General features: G+C 40.6%; 1 protein-coding gene across 2 annotated transcripts; it reads right to left on the reverse strand.

Moving 5' to 3' along the window:
- Positions 1–223: 223 nt before the first annotated feature.
- Positions 224–11,525, reverse strand: LOC131885530 (G-protein coupled receptor daf-37-like). 2 transcript variants are annotated; one of them, XM_059233593.1, is made up of 2 exons: positions 11,283–11,525; positions 224–2,690 (listed from the first exon to the last, which is right to left on the reverse strand). In XM_059233593.1, the coding sequence occupies exons 1-2, from the start codon at positions 11,337–11,339 to the stop codon at positions 1,383–1,385; spliced, it is 1,365 nt and encodes a 454-aa protein (XP_059089576.1). In that variant the 5' UTR covers positions 11,340–11,525; the 3' UTR covers positions 224–1,382. The 2 variants fall into 2 exon arrangements, with proteins under 2 accessions (XP_059089576.1, XP_059089577.1); XM_059233594.1 differs by lacking the exon at positions 11,283–11,525 and adding an exon at positions 3,835–3,919.
- Between the last annotated feature and the right edge of the window lie 338 nt (positions 11,526–11,863).

Raw genomic sequence — 11,863 nt, forward strand, 5'->3', positions numbered from 1 at the left:
GGTGGTCAGAATATTCTTTTGTTGGACCTTTTAGCCAACAGCCTGTGTGGTGTGCCTTCTGGAGTTTGACAGAATCCGGCGCACACATGATGGAACAGATTTTGGTCGAGGCAAAAAACGCTGCATTCTTTTGAGGATAAAGCATTACAAGCATCCTTTGGTTCTAAGATCGATTGTAGCAATCATCTGCTTTCCCAACAAAAGGAATACAATGGTATGTAGCTGCTTTGTGGGTAGTATGTCGTTTATTGATATATTTAATCTTTTTATCACTAGGATTCATCATTCTTGAAACATCATCATTCGTGGTCCATTCCAACAGCTTTTTTAAGTATCTTGTGCTCACAAAATCGCCTTTATCTTGGTACATATATCCATCAGCTCAAAGGCATTATAAAACAGTTTAAGATTTGTCCTCTTCGAATGGAACATGTTGCAACATTACACCCAGTGACAAAAGTAAACAATACTTGTATACCATTATATGCAACGACTTGAATTCATTTGAAATGGCTTGGCCGAATGAGATCAAAGGCCCACGATGCTTCCCCATATTACTACTTCGAGGGCAAATCGTGCCAAAAACGCCATTTTCGGCCTTTGAAGCTGCCAAAGCCGCTATATTTTGAACGGAGATGATGACAAATAGCGATAAGGAAATTCAGATATTCTGCATCATGCTTATAGAATCATGTCATTTTTAACCCGCTTCGTTTCGAACTTGTCATCTTTTTCAGGGGAGAACAAGAAATAACCGAAAAATGGAGACGACGTAATGTATACATAGTACATCACATTTCCGCAAAGGTCACAATGCTCTTTCATGGGAGGGTACAAGTAACCCATTGAGACTTGTTTTTTTTTATTTTTGATGGCAGAAAGTACTGCACCCTCGAAAGTTGATATCCATTAAGTTCTTAGAAAAATAGACAGGGCATTTTAATACTATCATGTTCCTTCGTGAATTGGCCTTGATTCGGAGTATACATGTACGAACATGGTCAGCACATGAGGCATTCATTCCCTCATTGGTTTGTGGATGAACGGAAGGTCTCGAAGGACAAGAGAGAAGCAACCTGTTGGCCTCTTCATCTTGTTGTAAAACACCCGGAAAAGGCCTTAACGACTTGGTTCCTCAGCCTTAGTGCCACTAAGTCGAGCAGTTAACCTTCATCAAGTAGATTGGTCGGAGAACTCCATGGTCAAATGAATGTAACCAGGGCTCGTTGCCTCGTTTAGGCATATGCCGTAACTGGTTCCTGTACATCGTGGAACTCGTTGGTAATGTTATTCCTGGGAGATTGGCATGAGAGCAAAGCCAAGTTTAGGAGCAACGTTTGAGAGCATGACCATAATTTACCTAGATCCGAGCTCATTTGACTTCATTTCTGGTTGTTATTCCCAGAGCCATCACTCGAGGATATCAAGGAATTTTTCTCATCTCCGGCCACGTGTGAGGATGTCGAACCCGAGGCCAAGTTATTCCACGTGTTCCCATCGGCTGGAACCAGTTGCGTGGTAGCTTGATGAGCGTCGGAACTTTTGCCATTTCGAATCATTCCGCGAGCTCGATCCACGATATTCGAACCCCCGACCGTTTGGATGTTGGTGGAAACTCCCCGGACTGCTCGGCTCATTTTGGTCCCATTTCGGCTATCCAAGACATTTTCATTCGCGATATGAGTCATCTCCACATCCGATGAGTAAGATCGCCGACTTCCCAACGAGGAACGCACTCCTATTGTGACCAACAGAACATGTTGGAATTTATCATCCTTGCAAGCGTAGATGAGGATATTGATCGACGAGTTTACTACAAGAGCAAAGTGGTTCACGTGGACCATGGTTTGGATCCACCCTGGCCAATGCTTCAACTCGCCGTACATGGCCATTTGGATGCATTCGTAGGTGTTGATGATGGATCGAATCGAATGACAGATTATGAACACCACCACCACACTGATCAGCATGAGGGCTACACTGTGATCCCGCCTCTGATTGGAGGAAATGGCGTTATGGCGCCGCGTGGCTTTGCTAATGGTCCGGAAGATGCAAGCGTTTAGGATGACCAGGGCTGTCATCGGGATGAAGGCCAATGCAAACGAGTTGGCGATGAGCACGTAGTAACGGCTGTATAGAGGATCCCGGCGGATCTCAGTGGGCTCGAGCACAGGTTTGTAAATGGTCACATTGACGGCCTCGCCCAGAGATTCATTATACACGGTAATGTTGGATGCCTCCATGCCCGTAGTGAGTTCAAAGAATCTGGGGATGTTGAATAGAAACGCGAAGAAGGTGATCGGGAAGGTGTAGATCATGTGCTGGACTTTGGGTGAGCGATAAGACAGACAGACAGTGAGATATCGCTCCACACTGACCATCATGGTGGTCCACACCGAACCTGTGAGGGCGATTTGGATCACAGGCAACCAATAGGGCGTTAGGACAGGACGAATGTAATCGTCGTAATAATTGGACCATGACGACAAGCAGAACAGGGATAGCGTGAAGATTAAGAATGTAGCATCAAATCCGGCCAACATCTTCAGGAGGTGACGGAATGAGGGCAGCATGTCCAGATCTCGACTTGAAAGCACCTTGATCGAGATGATGTTCCCAAAAATCCCGAACAGCCCCAAAGCGCCCGTACAAATGCCTTCGATGAAAAACTTGACGGTCATTTCACTGACCTGGAAGCAAATTCAGAAAAAGAGTAAGATGAGTAAAAGAGGTCCAAGGGGATGGGGAGAAAAAAAAACCATTTGCGTAGCGATTATGCAAGTTTAGAAATTGTGAATACTAATTTAGTTACATCACTCCCTTCAGAAATTATCCCACTCAATTTTGAGCTTGTTTTTCAAGTGGATTAGTTTGAGGACCAAGCAAAACTAAATCATAAGCTAAAAGCTATTGTTGAATGAAGCGGCTTGATGCATCAACGAAAGAAATCTTTCTTTGGTTGGTTCCCAAGAGCTCATTGTACATTGACCACTGGATAGCCTTACATACAAGGGAAATATGCATGAAGGTCAGGCATGAATGCCGTTTATCAACTTGTGATGCCTGGCTTAGGGGAAAAATCAACCAAGACCATGGTTGCCTTTATCTCTCATGGTCAATGCAATACTGAACGCTATCGGTTCATTGTAATTTCTTTTTAAAGTATACTTTATTGGAGCTAGTCTTCCAGTCTTATGAACTGACTAGTCCTCGAATGCAAGGAAGGTCTTTATTCATTTTATTCGATGAGTGACAAATATTCATGTCATACATTGTCCTTAATCACGTCGGAGGTGCCTATTTTAACGGCAAGTATCTAAACCAAGTTGGGCTTGGGAAAAGTCCCCGCTTGAAGGGTTAGTCAAACATCGTAATCCATTATCCCTCATATTTTGTTTCAAAATAATCATTTAAGTAGTTTTTAATTTCAATTGTAGAAGCAGACGCTTGAGTTAGTGCGATGCTTTTGTCATTTCGTTTTCTTGAGTAAAAAGGAAAACTCGGACAAGAAAAGAGACGCCCCGAAAAACTGCTGTCTAGGAACTGGGAACAAGCAAATCGGATGTTGGAACAGTTTTGATGTTGCAATTTCCCATGGAATTCATGCCAGTAATAGTTTTCCAAAATGAACGCAATTTTTCCTATTTTACGACAGTAACAGCACTTTTGAATTACCATCAACATAATTGCTCAACGACTCACCGGAGCATTTTTGAGTTTATTGGAAAGATCATTGAAAGATACTCGTAACTAACCAGTATTAAAGAGGAAAGCACTTCAACTTTCCTCCACAATTGGGAAATTCAACTGCGTTCTCTTCAAGTCAATACTTACAGCTAACTTCTTCTGGTTGTTTTACTCCAACGAGGCTGTCGTCCTTGGGATTGGTCCAAGTATTATTAAAATATACCGTATTTCTTATCACAGCGATGCTTGTTACTTAGCGTTCAATTGAGTCAATTCATTGAAACACAACCCTTTTTGACCAATTCAGCTCTATCGAGACAAGAACATCTTAAAGCTTGTACAAACTGATTTAAATGCAATTTTCTGATGCTTTACACACTCTCACGGTCTTCTAAACCTACCAAGGAGAACGATTCAATCATACGATTGGCTCTTCTGATTTAAACACATATGTTGCGTAACAATTCTTGCCTTTTACAAATAGGTCAACGTATTTTGCTTTACAAGTGTACGAGATTGATTTGAGGTTGGATATGAAAGGTTCCTGACCATACATGTAAGAAATCCCCCATCACAGTTTTGAGTGTTGAAGAAAATCAGGATACAAAAGCAAATTCCAGTTTTTGAGGATGAAATTGTTGCTCGTTCACACGTGGCCGTTTGGTGTTATGTCAACGCAGCAATCAGTGGCAATGCATCTCATCCAGTTCTGAAGTACAGCCTTGAGCAAGTGGCAAATCTCTTTTGCCTCTTTTGATATGGATCTTCCATAACATCTGTCGATCAAGGGATTATCTTAATGTATTGGAATCTCTTATTGACAAAGCAGGCCGTAATGCCGCACAAGTGGAGGTCTAAGATGTATGAATATGCAGTTGGTTGGATAATTTTTGTCAATACCTTTCTTCTGCAATTTGAATTCAGGATTGGCAATTAAGAAGTTTTATCAGTTCTATTTGTTATAAGGTCAATCAAACTTTCTTAAGCTAACTAAGCTCTTGTTGCATGAGATATTCATGGAATCGGTGAATCTGCTTAGATAAATATGGAGAAAGTTTTTGAGCTCCTTTGAGGGGCTTAGATTGGCCTTGTTCAGGTCAATATTTAAAAAAAAAACTCTCAGAACTATGACATGAGCCTAAAAAATCACTAATTCTTACTGAAAGCTTTTTTATTTGATTTTAGATTGCAAGATAATTTAATTAATGCGCGATGTCAAACCTGATTTGTTTGGAACTCTATAAATGCCACAAGAAATGCTATGCTTCAACGTTTTAAATTCAAGTTTTTTAAAATATGATATCCGATCTACCAACGAATACTTATTGGCGGATCTAACTAGCCTTTGAATATAGGACTGGTCTACAATTTAGTTCATTTATTGTCCCTATTTGACCTTAACCTCTCCTAAAATGTGGGAGAGCAGCAGCAAAACAATGAAACAGTCTACGAAAGAATATAGAAGGACTTCACCGAGATTCTAAAGAAATCAACATTGGAATTAAAAGATAAAGAAATATGTTATTTTGCGCCAAAAGTAGAATCCCGATATGAACGACAATAATACGCCGATTAAAAGTGCGTGGAAATCCGGACCCTGGCTACCAATCTAAAGTAAATCCATAGCTAGGTTTCCCTTGGCAATCCCATCATCAGTCATCTCTAAATATGAAAATGGAAGGAATGAATAAATGCCAGCACAATGAAGAAACATGGCCTTTGATGTCTTGGGAAAGTTCCCTCAATCGTGTTTTCAATTTCTGGCTCATGCAAATTGAAAAAGAAATGTTGAAAACGATGAGAGTGGGCCGTTGTTGCTCTAAATAATTGTACCGAGAAATGCCTTTGACCTCGGCTTGTTGAACTACTATCAATCTTGACAGTGTAAACTTCAAGACAAATGTTTGAATATTTTCCTAGTAATGATTTGAGTGACATAGGCAATGAACAATAACAGCAATAAACAACATCTTCTTGCGCGCCTAATGTTCTGATCATCCAATCTAATGTGCATTATCATTTATTTCGGTGCTCCCAAACTACTCAAAAAAACTATCTCGGCGTGACGAGCTTAGGAACCTTTCGACAAGTTCTGATCTGGAATAGAGCGCTCGTATTTGTCAGCCTTTGCTCAAATAAGCAATCGATTGTAGAGACGTCCTCACTAATGAGTTATCGAGTCTTCACGATAGGTCTGTTAAGGCACCCCATACGGAACCAATCTGGTCATTTCTTGGCCCCAAAGAGCATACACACACACACACACACGAGTCCTTGAAAGTCGTCTCAAGTTACTGACAACAAAGGAGCGCCCATTCATTCATTCTCTCACTGAGTATCCAGTTGAACAATCTGATACTCCTCTTCCAACATGACTTTGGGATTCGAATACTGGGCACGGTTTGGTGTATTCCACCCATGGGATTGATTACGATCATCGATTCGAATTTCATTGTCCTGGAAACTTTCCCTAGGAAATGATCAGCTATCTTGGACAGTACATGAGGGAGTTCAAACGCATTCTTGACATGTTTCAATTTCGCTTTCAATCGGTCAACCTAGGACGCTCATTAACTTTGAATAGGTCCTGCAATTCGACCTTGCTCTGTCATCAGTTTCTCATCTCAAAACTTTTAAAGTGGACAGTGTTCAAATTTTCGGTGCAATTTTCGCCAACCTTGGGCAATGATCTCCATGTTCTAATCTCATGATTGGGCAGCAAGCACTGGAGCATTAAGTCTCCAGGCCTGATTGAAAACAGGGCCTACTACTTGGATGCATCTGAAAGTCATTCAATTTGAAAGCGTAATATAAGGTTGATAAGAAAAAAGTGAAGAGAACGCTTTCTTTTTGTGTGAATGATGACCTCATTTCTCTTTTGGAGATGAAACATAATCTTCAAGCATCTTTCAGTAATGCTGACCTGTCAATTGCTCCTACAGAGGTGCACACCAATATTACTTACTCTTCATGAACATTAGATAAGTGTGTTCGTCGTACGTCCTCTGTCTTGTACATTTTCGTTTCCATTTCCCAAGGTTATCTTTGAAATTCAGATTTGAAGCAAAAGAGGCTTTGTCAATAATGACATTTACGGACAATTGAACGTTGTCGTTGTTAAATCCGACTAAGAACACCAAGTTGGGGGTAATTTCACGTCAAAATTGGAATTGATGAATGTCTTGCCCCTCTTTGCATGCAACCTGCCTCTACCTGTTTCTCCCTGTATTTTTCGTTTCAATGAACAGAATAATACTACGTTGATATTACACTGTATGTTACCACTGCTTCGGAATTCCCCGAAAAGATTTGAAGAAGTGAAAAGGAAAGCGGGATTTGGTAACAACTCTTCTAAAATAGATACTTGAATTGCTATTGGAATATTACGTAGATGCCGGCTTTTTTGCGACTTTTTTCCAACTCATCGAGCAAATCCGCTCCACGAATGAGTGAAGAACTGGAAATGCCCACTATCAAAAAGCTGTCATAAAAAGATCATACTTCGCTTTTAGAGCTACCTATTGTGGCAAAAGTCTGGCTTTAAAGATCGGTGTGATTCCAAACTTTAACTCTCCATATAGTGTAGGTGAGTCGTGGTCAATTGTTGGACCGCAGACTTTTCTTATTCGTTTGTGTCCAATTTGGTTCGTTAGGCCTTGTGCTTGGAATGGAAAGTTTCTCATCGGGTTATCACCCGTGTGTTTGCAATGTCTGGTGGTGACCTTGATCCCTTTGGAAGATGGAGTAAGAAACATGGAGGCTGGGTTAATGTGACTATGATTAGAAAAAGGATAGGGAATGCCCGCTCTAACCCGGTGGGACCTCCGCAATACCGTCACCAATATAATCAATCGTACTCTATTCAGGGTTTTGTTGTACTCGTACTCGTACATATCGTACGAATCATTATTCAAAGATTGTGGGGCAACCTTCTTCAAAATAGAACGAAGCTTAAAGATTACGTGGAACGACAAATGCCCGGTGCAACCATTGTTACGGAAATGAAGGGTTTATTTCAATCCCTATGCGAGCACTTTCGGTAATTCTACAGGTAAGGACAGCATTGAGAGCGACTTTATACTCATTCGCCTCTACTTCTTCTCATTGCGGACACCAAACGGAGAACACAAGAATACGCTCTAAGTTGCCTGACTTTAACAAGGCATTTTTCGCTTGCACAACTTACTCTTGACGTAATCTAACACCATAAATACACCGCCAATCCTTGTGAGAGACCTTTCAAATCCTATAAGGGTATAATTACCAACACTTTTAACAGTCAAAAAGGGATAAACAGAGAGCAAGAAATCGCGTACTCGCAGCATACCAGCGACTTTTCATCATCTTCTTTTTCCATTTCATCAAAGTTGTTCGGAATTTTATCCATAAAGAATTTGCAATGTCTCCGACAAGAGTTGATGGCTTATTCATTGTGTCACAATAAATAGGGAATAAACTGTTCATTAATTTATTTTTTTAATTATCTCTTGATAAAATCTGGCATTTTAGAGAGTATTTTCTTGTTTCTACGTTTGTATGTGAGCACCTAGACACAGCAGAGGGCGCTTCCTCCGCTCAATGAAAAGGACTACTGATTTTTGCCGGCAATGCTTGTTTACTTAAATGAGAAGAGGGTGGTCATTCAAAGCGAAAGTTCATAAATCTGACTGCTGGACCAGGGATTTAGTCCATGACAAAAGAGTATGACCATTATTATAAATTATTGCAATTCCATACTTTTTCAATGCTTTTGCAAATGAATGAAGAAAGTCCAGCTGAATGGTCTAAAAGTTGGCGCTGACAAGAAATAATTTTTCTATGACGACTTGGTTGCGTCGGAAATTTACATTTTAAGTGAAGAGCTGTACAAGAATGATTGGTTTTATATCCTATTAAGGAGAAAGGTCCCAATGTAATTCTCCTCCCTGTTCTTTCTTAACAAAGCTTTTAGAGGATAACCTCATCCATAGACAAACAACCATTCGGGAAAACATCGACAATGTGATTGTTAACTTTGCTTGCCCCGAAAGCTCACCTCTCCAACCCACCCTAAACACCCACCAACAAAAAAAGTGGAAAAAAACTAACAATGAGTAGGCTTATGATCAAGCTAGACCAGCGGCAATTTGTGATTTGGATTGTTGAAGGAACTGTCCAATGCTTTTGAGTCTAGACTCAGACAAAAAAATTGTTGCTGGTATGTCGAGCAGAAATTCGAGAGGGTTGCAGTAACCGGTTTTCTGCCCAATGCCTCAGTTCAGCTCTTTCGCACATCGGGACCGTCAAATTTCTGCAATTTCCGATCGACTTGAAAGAAACATATTTTGTTAGAATCTACTTATGAGTCGAGGGATGGATGAATGAAATGTGCATTTTTTGTTAAACTGCCATATGTCCCTTTCGTTCCATTCAAAACCGTTCTTACAGCCAGTGAACATTGCTTTATTTGTATTTTCCGTTCCTCTGATTGTTTTTCAATTTTAAAGCCTATTATCGATTTTCAGGCTCATTTTTAGTTCCAAAGGGTTTTGATTTTGTTCAAATACTTGGGATTTTAAAGCATACCTTTGAGATATTTTGACTTGCTTTTATGGATACCTTAGTGCATAACTAATAAATATACCGGTTTGTGAATTGTTTTCAAACTCTTTACTCTGGGTTCCAAATCCTTTTGGGCTCATCGAATCTTATAAATCAAACGCAACGATGTAATGTTTGAAACAGTTCTATTCTTAAGCAATTGCTAGGCTCTGATCCGTCAGCTGCTCTTAGCCCCGACTTTGTGTACAATTCTGGATCAGCCTGATATTGAAAGACTAATTTGATCCCCCAACTGTAATCCGTCGCGGATCAGATCATCAGATTAAGTACTAATGTAAAGGAAAGTAAGAGCTATAAACCTTTATTCATTAGCATAATATTGAATATGTTTTGCATTCCTTTTATGGAAAATACCGTAAACAAGCAACCCAAACGTGCCATCAAGTTGTATTATTTTCAATTTGATAAGCTGTTGATATGAAATCTCCCCTGAAATCTCCAAGCATTTCTTTAAGTCTTAATAGCCACTTATTGATATAGCGAATAATCCATTTCTGTCCAAACGATCATCTTCTTAACATGTAGCAGCGCAAAACCTGTCTTATCAGCCATTTACTCACTTAGTCTCAAGCATAGAAGGAGAGGAGAAGAACAAAGAAATTTGAGACGGCCTTTGTATTCGACGACCTTAACCAGGAATGTGGGAGCATATTTTATCCCCGTTGCTACGAGCAGGAATATCTCAAATCATGCAATAAAAATGCTCAGGAAACCATTTTTCTCTTGGTATGTCGACATGATGCTCGTTTTTCTTCCCCAGTACCTAATTGATCGACTCTAAAAGCCTATGTGATCCCATACGATCCTAATGCCTCATTTACGCCGGGACAGTTTCTGATGTATGGAATACCGTCCGGAGTATGTGGTGTATTAGTTGAACATATCATCGTTTATTCTTCCACCTCTGCATCCCATCCTCGCTCTCTTGTTTGTACTTTCTGGGAACCAATTTTGGAGAGTCCAGGGATCAAAACATGCTTCATCTAATCCCTAGCCGTTTCTTGCCTCTTAGAAACGAGATATGTCACAAGAGGATTTGTCTACATAGAATTCCACGCAAACAATCCATCACGATTGATCAATTATTACCTACTTTGATGGGCCCATTAGGAGAAGTCGATCAAACCGAAAGCATGGAAATGGAAATGCATATTTTGAGTTGACCTTTGGCTCGGCTTCAAGAGAGTCATCAGATTGATGGACCAAGATTTGGAACGACAGTGCTCGGGCAAATGAGGTTTTAATGTTCATGAGCACCACGGTTCAGAAGGGTTGATGACGCCGCAAACTGACCTCAATGGTCAAGAAAGTGATGCTTATTTTAAATAGATGAGCATTTACGTTTGTGTGTTACATATTACACGACATCGGGATTATTTTTTGTAAGAAACATTTGAACAAGCTCACCCTTTAGATTTATGATAAGCTCGATAGTCATCAGAAACTTTATGATTCATATTTGTTGGTGATTATGCTTGTGAATGAAGACACGAGTTTTCAACAATGCCAATTCCTAAATATGCACCTTTTACTCAGCTAACCATGTCCTTTAGTGGGCATGTCAAGCCAGGACTGTGTCACGTTTTGATTGACATGGGACATGAATTCAGCGGAATGAATATAATTCCCTTCTTTTTTGGTTAAGTACGTCCGTCCATTCGACGGAAATGAACATATAAAAGAGCTTCTCGGATCATGACATCTATTTTTGATGTAAAGACTTGATCAATTGGCCTTTATTTACAGATGCAACTCAGCAGTCTTTTTAGAAATGGACAACTGCTTGCTAGCTTAAGGAAACCTTGACTAAAAGAGGGTAGCTTTTTTCAATTTCACTCCAGTTATCTCTTGTACCACAACTGGGTCTCGGAAAAACCATTTCATAATTACTAAAGTACTCTTTATCCGTCAAAAGGATTTAAGATATCTGCTTGGTGCGACATTGAGTCAAAGAGGCTCGGGATGGCCGTCTTGACACTTCATACACGGCCTACCTCTTCAAAATCCTCGGGTTTGACAGTCTCGTCCATAGTCAAGTTGATTCCTTTCATGTCGAGCACGCTATTAACCACAGATGATTCAAACTCGAGGTAAGTAATAGCATTAAAGATTCTTCAGATCAGTGGAGAACTCGTCGCAAGCCGCACAGGGAGCACAATTCAACCTTTGCCTCACAGCATCTTTGTCGCACTGGATCCCCCCTTCCTTCTCTCCCTTCAATTCTCCGCAACCCAAACCATGAAGGCCGAGTGGCCTTGAAGGAGAAGACTCGAATCGAGGCGCTCGTTCGATCGTTTGACTGGCAACCGCCTAAAGGAGACTTGTCCTCGGCGTCACCCTCGAACTTCGCTCCCGAGACTTGACGAGGAATGAAGCCTCGATCCTCGAGCTTAAAGAGGCAAAGGAAAATAGGCCGCGGGAACCAAGTGAGATGTGTTTGTCACCGAGATTGAGTTTGATGAGGATCATTATGAGTGCTAAGATATTGATTGAACAAGCCTAGGCACAATGGGAGGGTGTGAGTCGAAAACGTTGTCTCGACAAATGTATTCTGACCGAGATGGGCCATGTACCT

Source organism: Tigriopus californicus, chromosome 8 (genome assembly GCF_007210705.1).
Source record: "Tigriopus californicus strain San Diego chromosome 8, Tcal_SD_v2.1, whole genome shotgun sequence".
NCBI lineage: Eukaryota > Metazoa > Arthropoda > Copepoda > Harpacticoida > Harpacticidae > Tigriopus > Tigriopus californicus.

Excerpts from the sequence above, each read along its gene's own strand:
- LOC131885530 (XM_059233593.1), bottom strand. The coding sequence starts at position 11,339 with ATGAAAGGAATCAACTTGACTATGGACGAGACTGTCAAACCCGAGGAT. Across the intron at positions 2,691-11,282 it reads AACCCGAGGATTTTGAAGAG|GTCAGTGAAATGACCGTCAA; the intron begins GTAGGCCGTGTA and ends ATTTGCTTCCAG.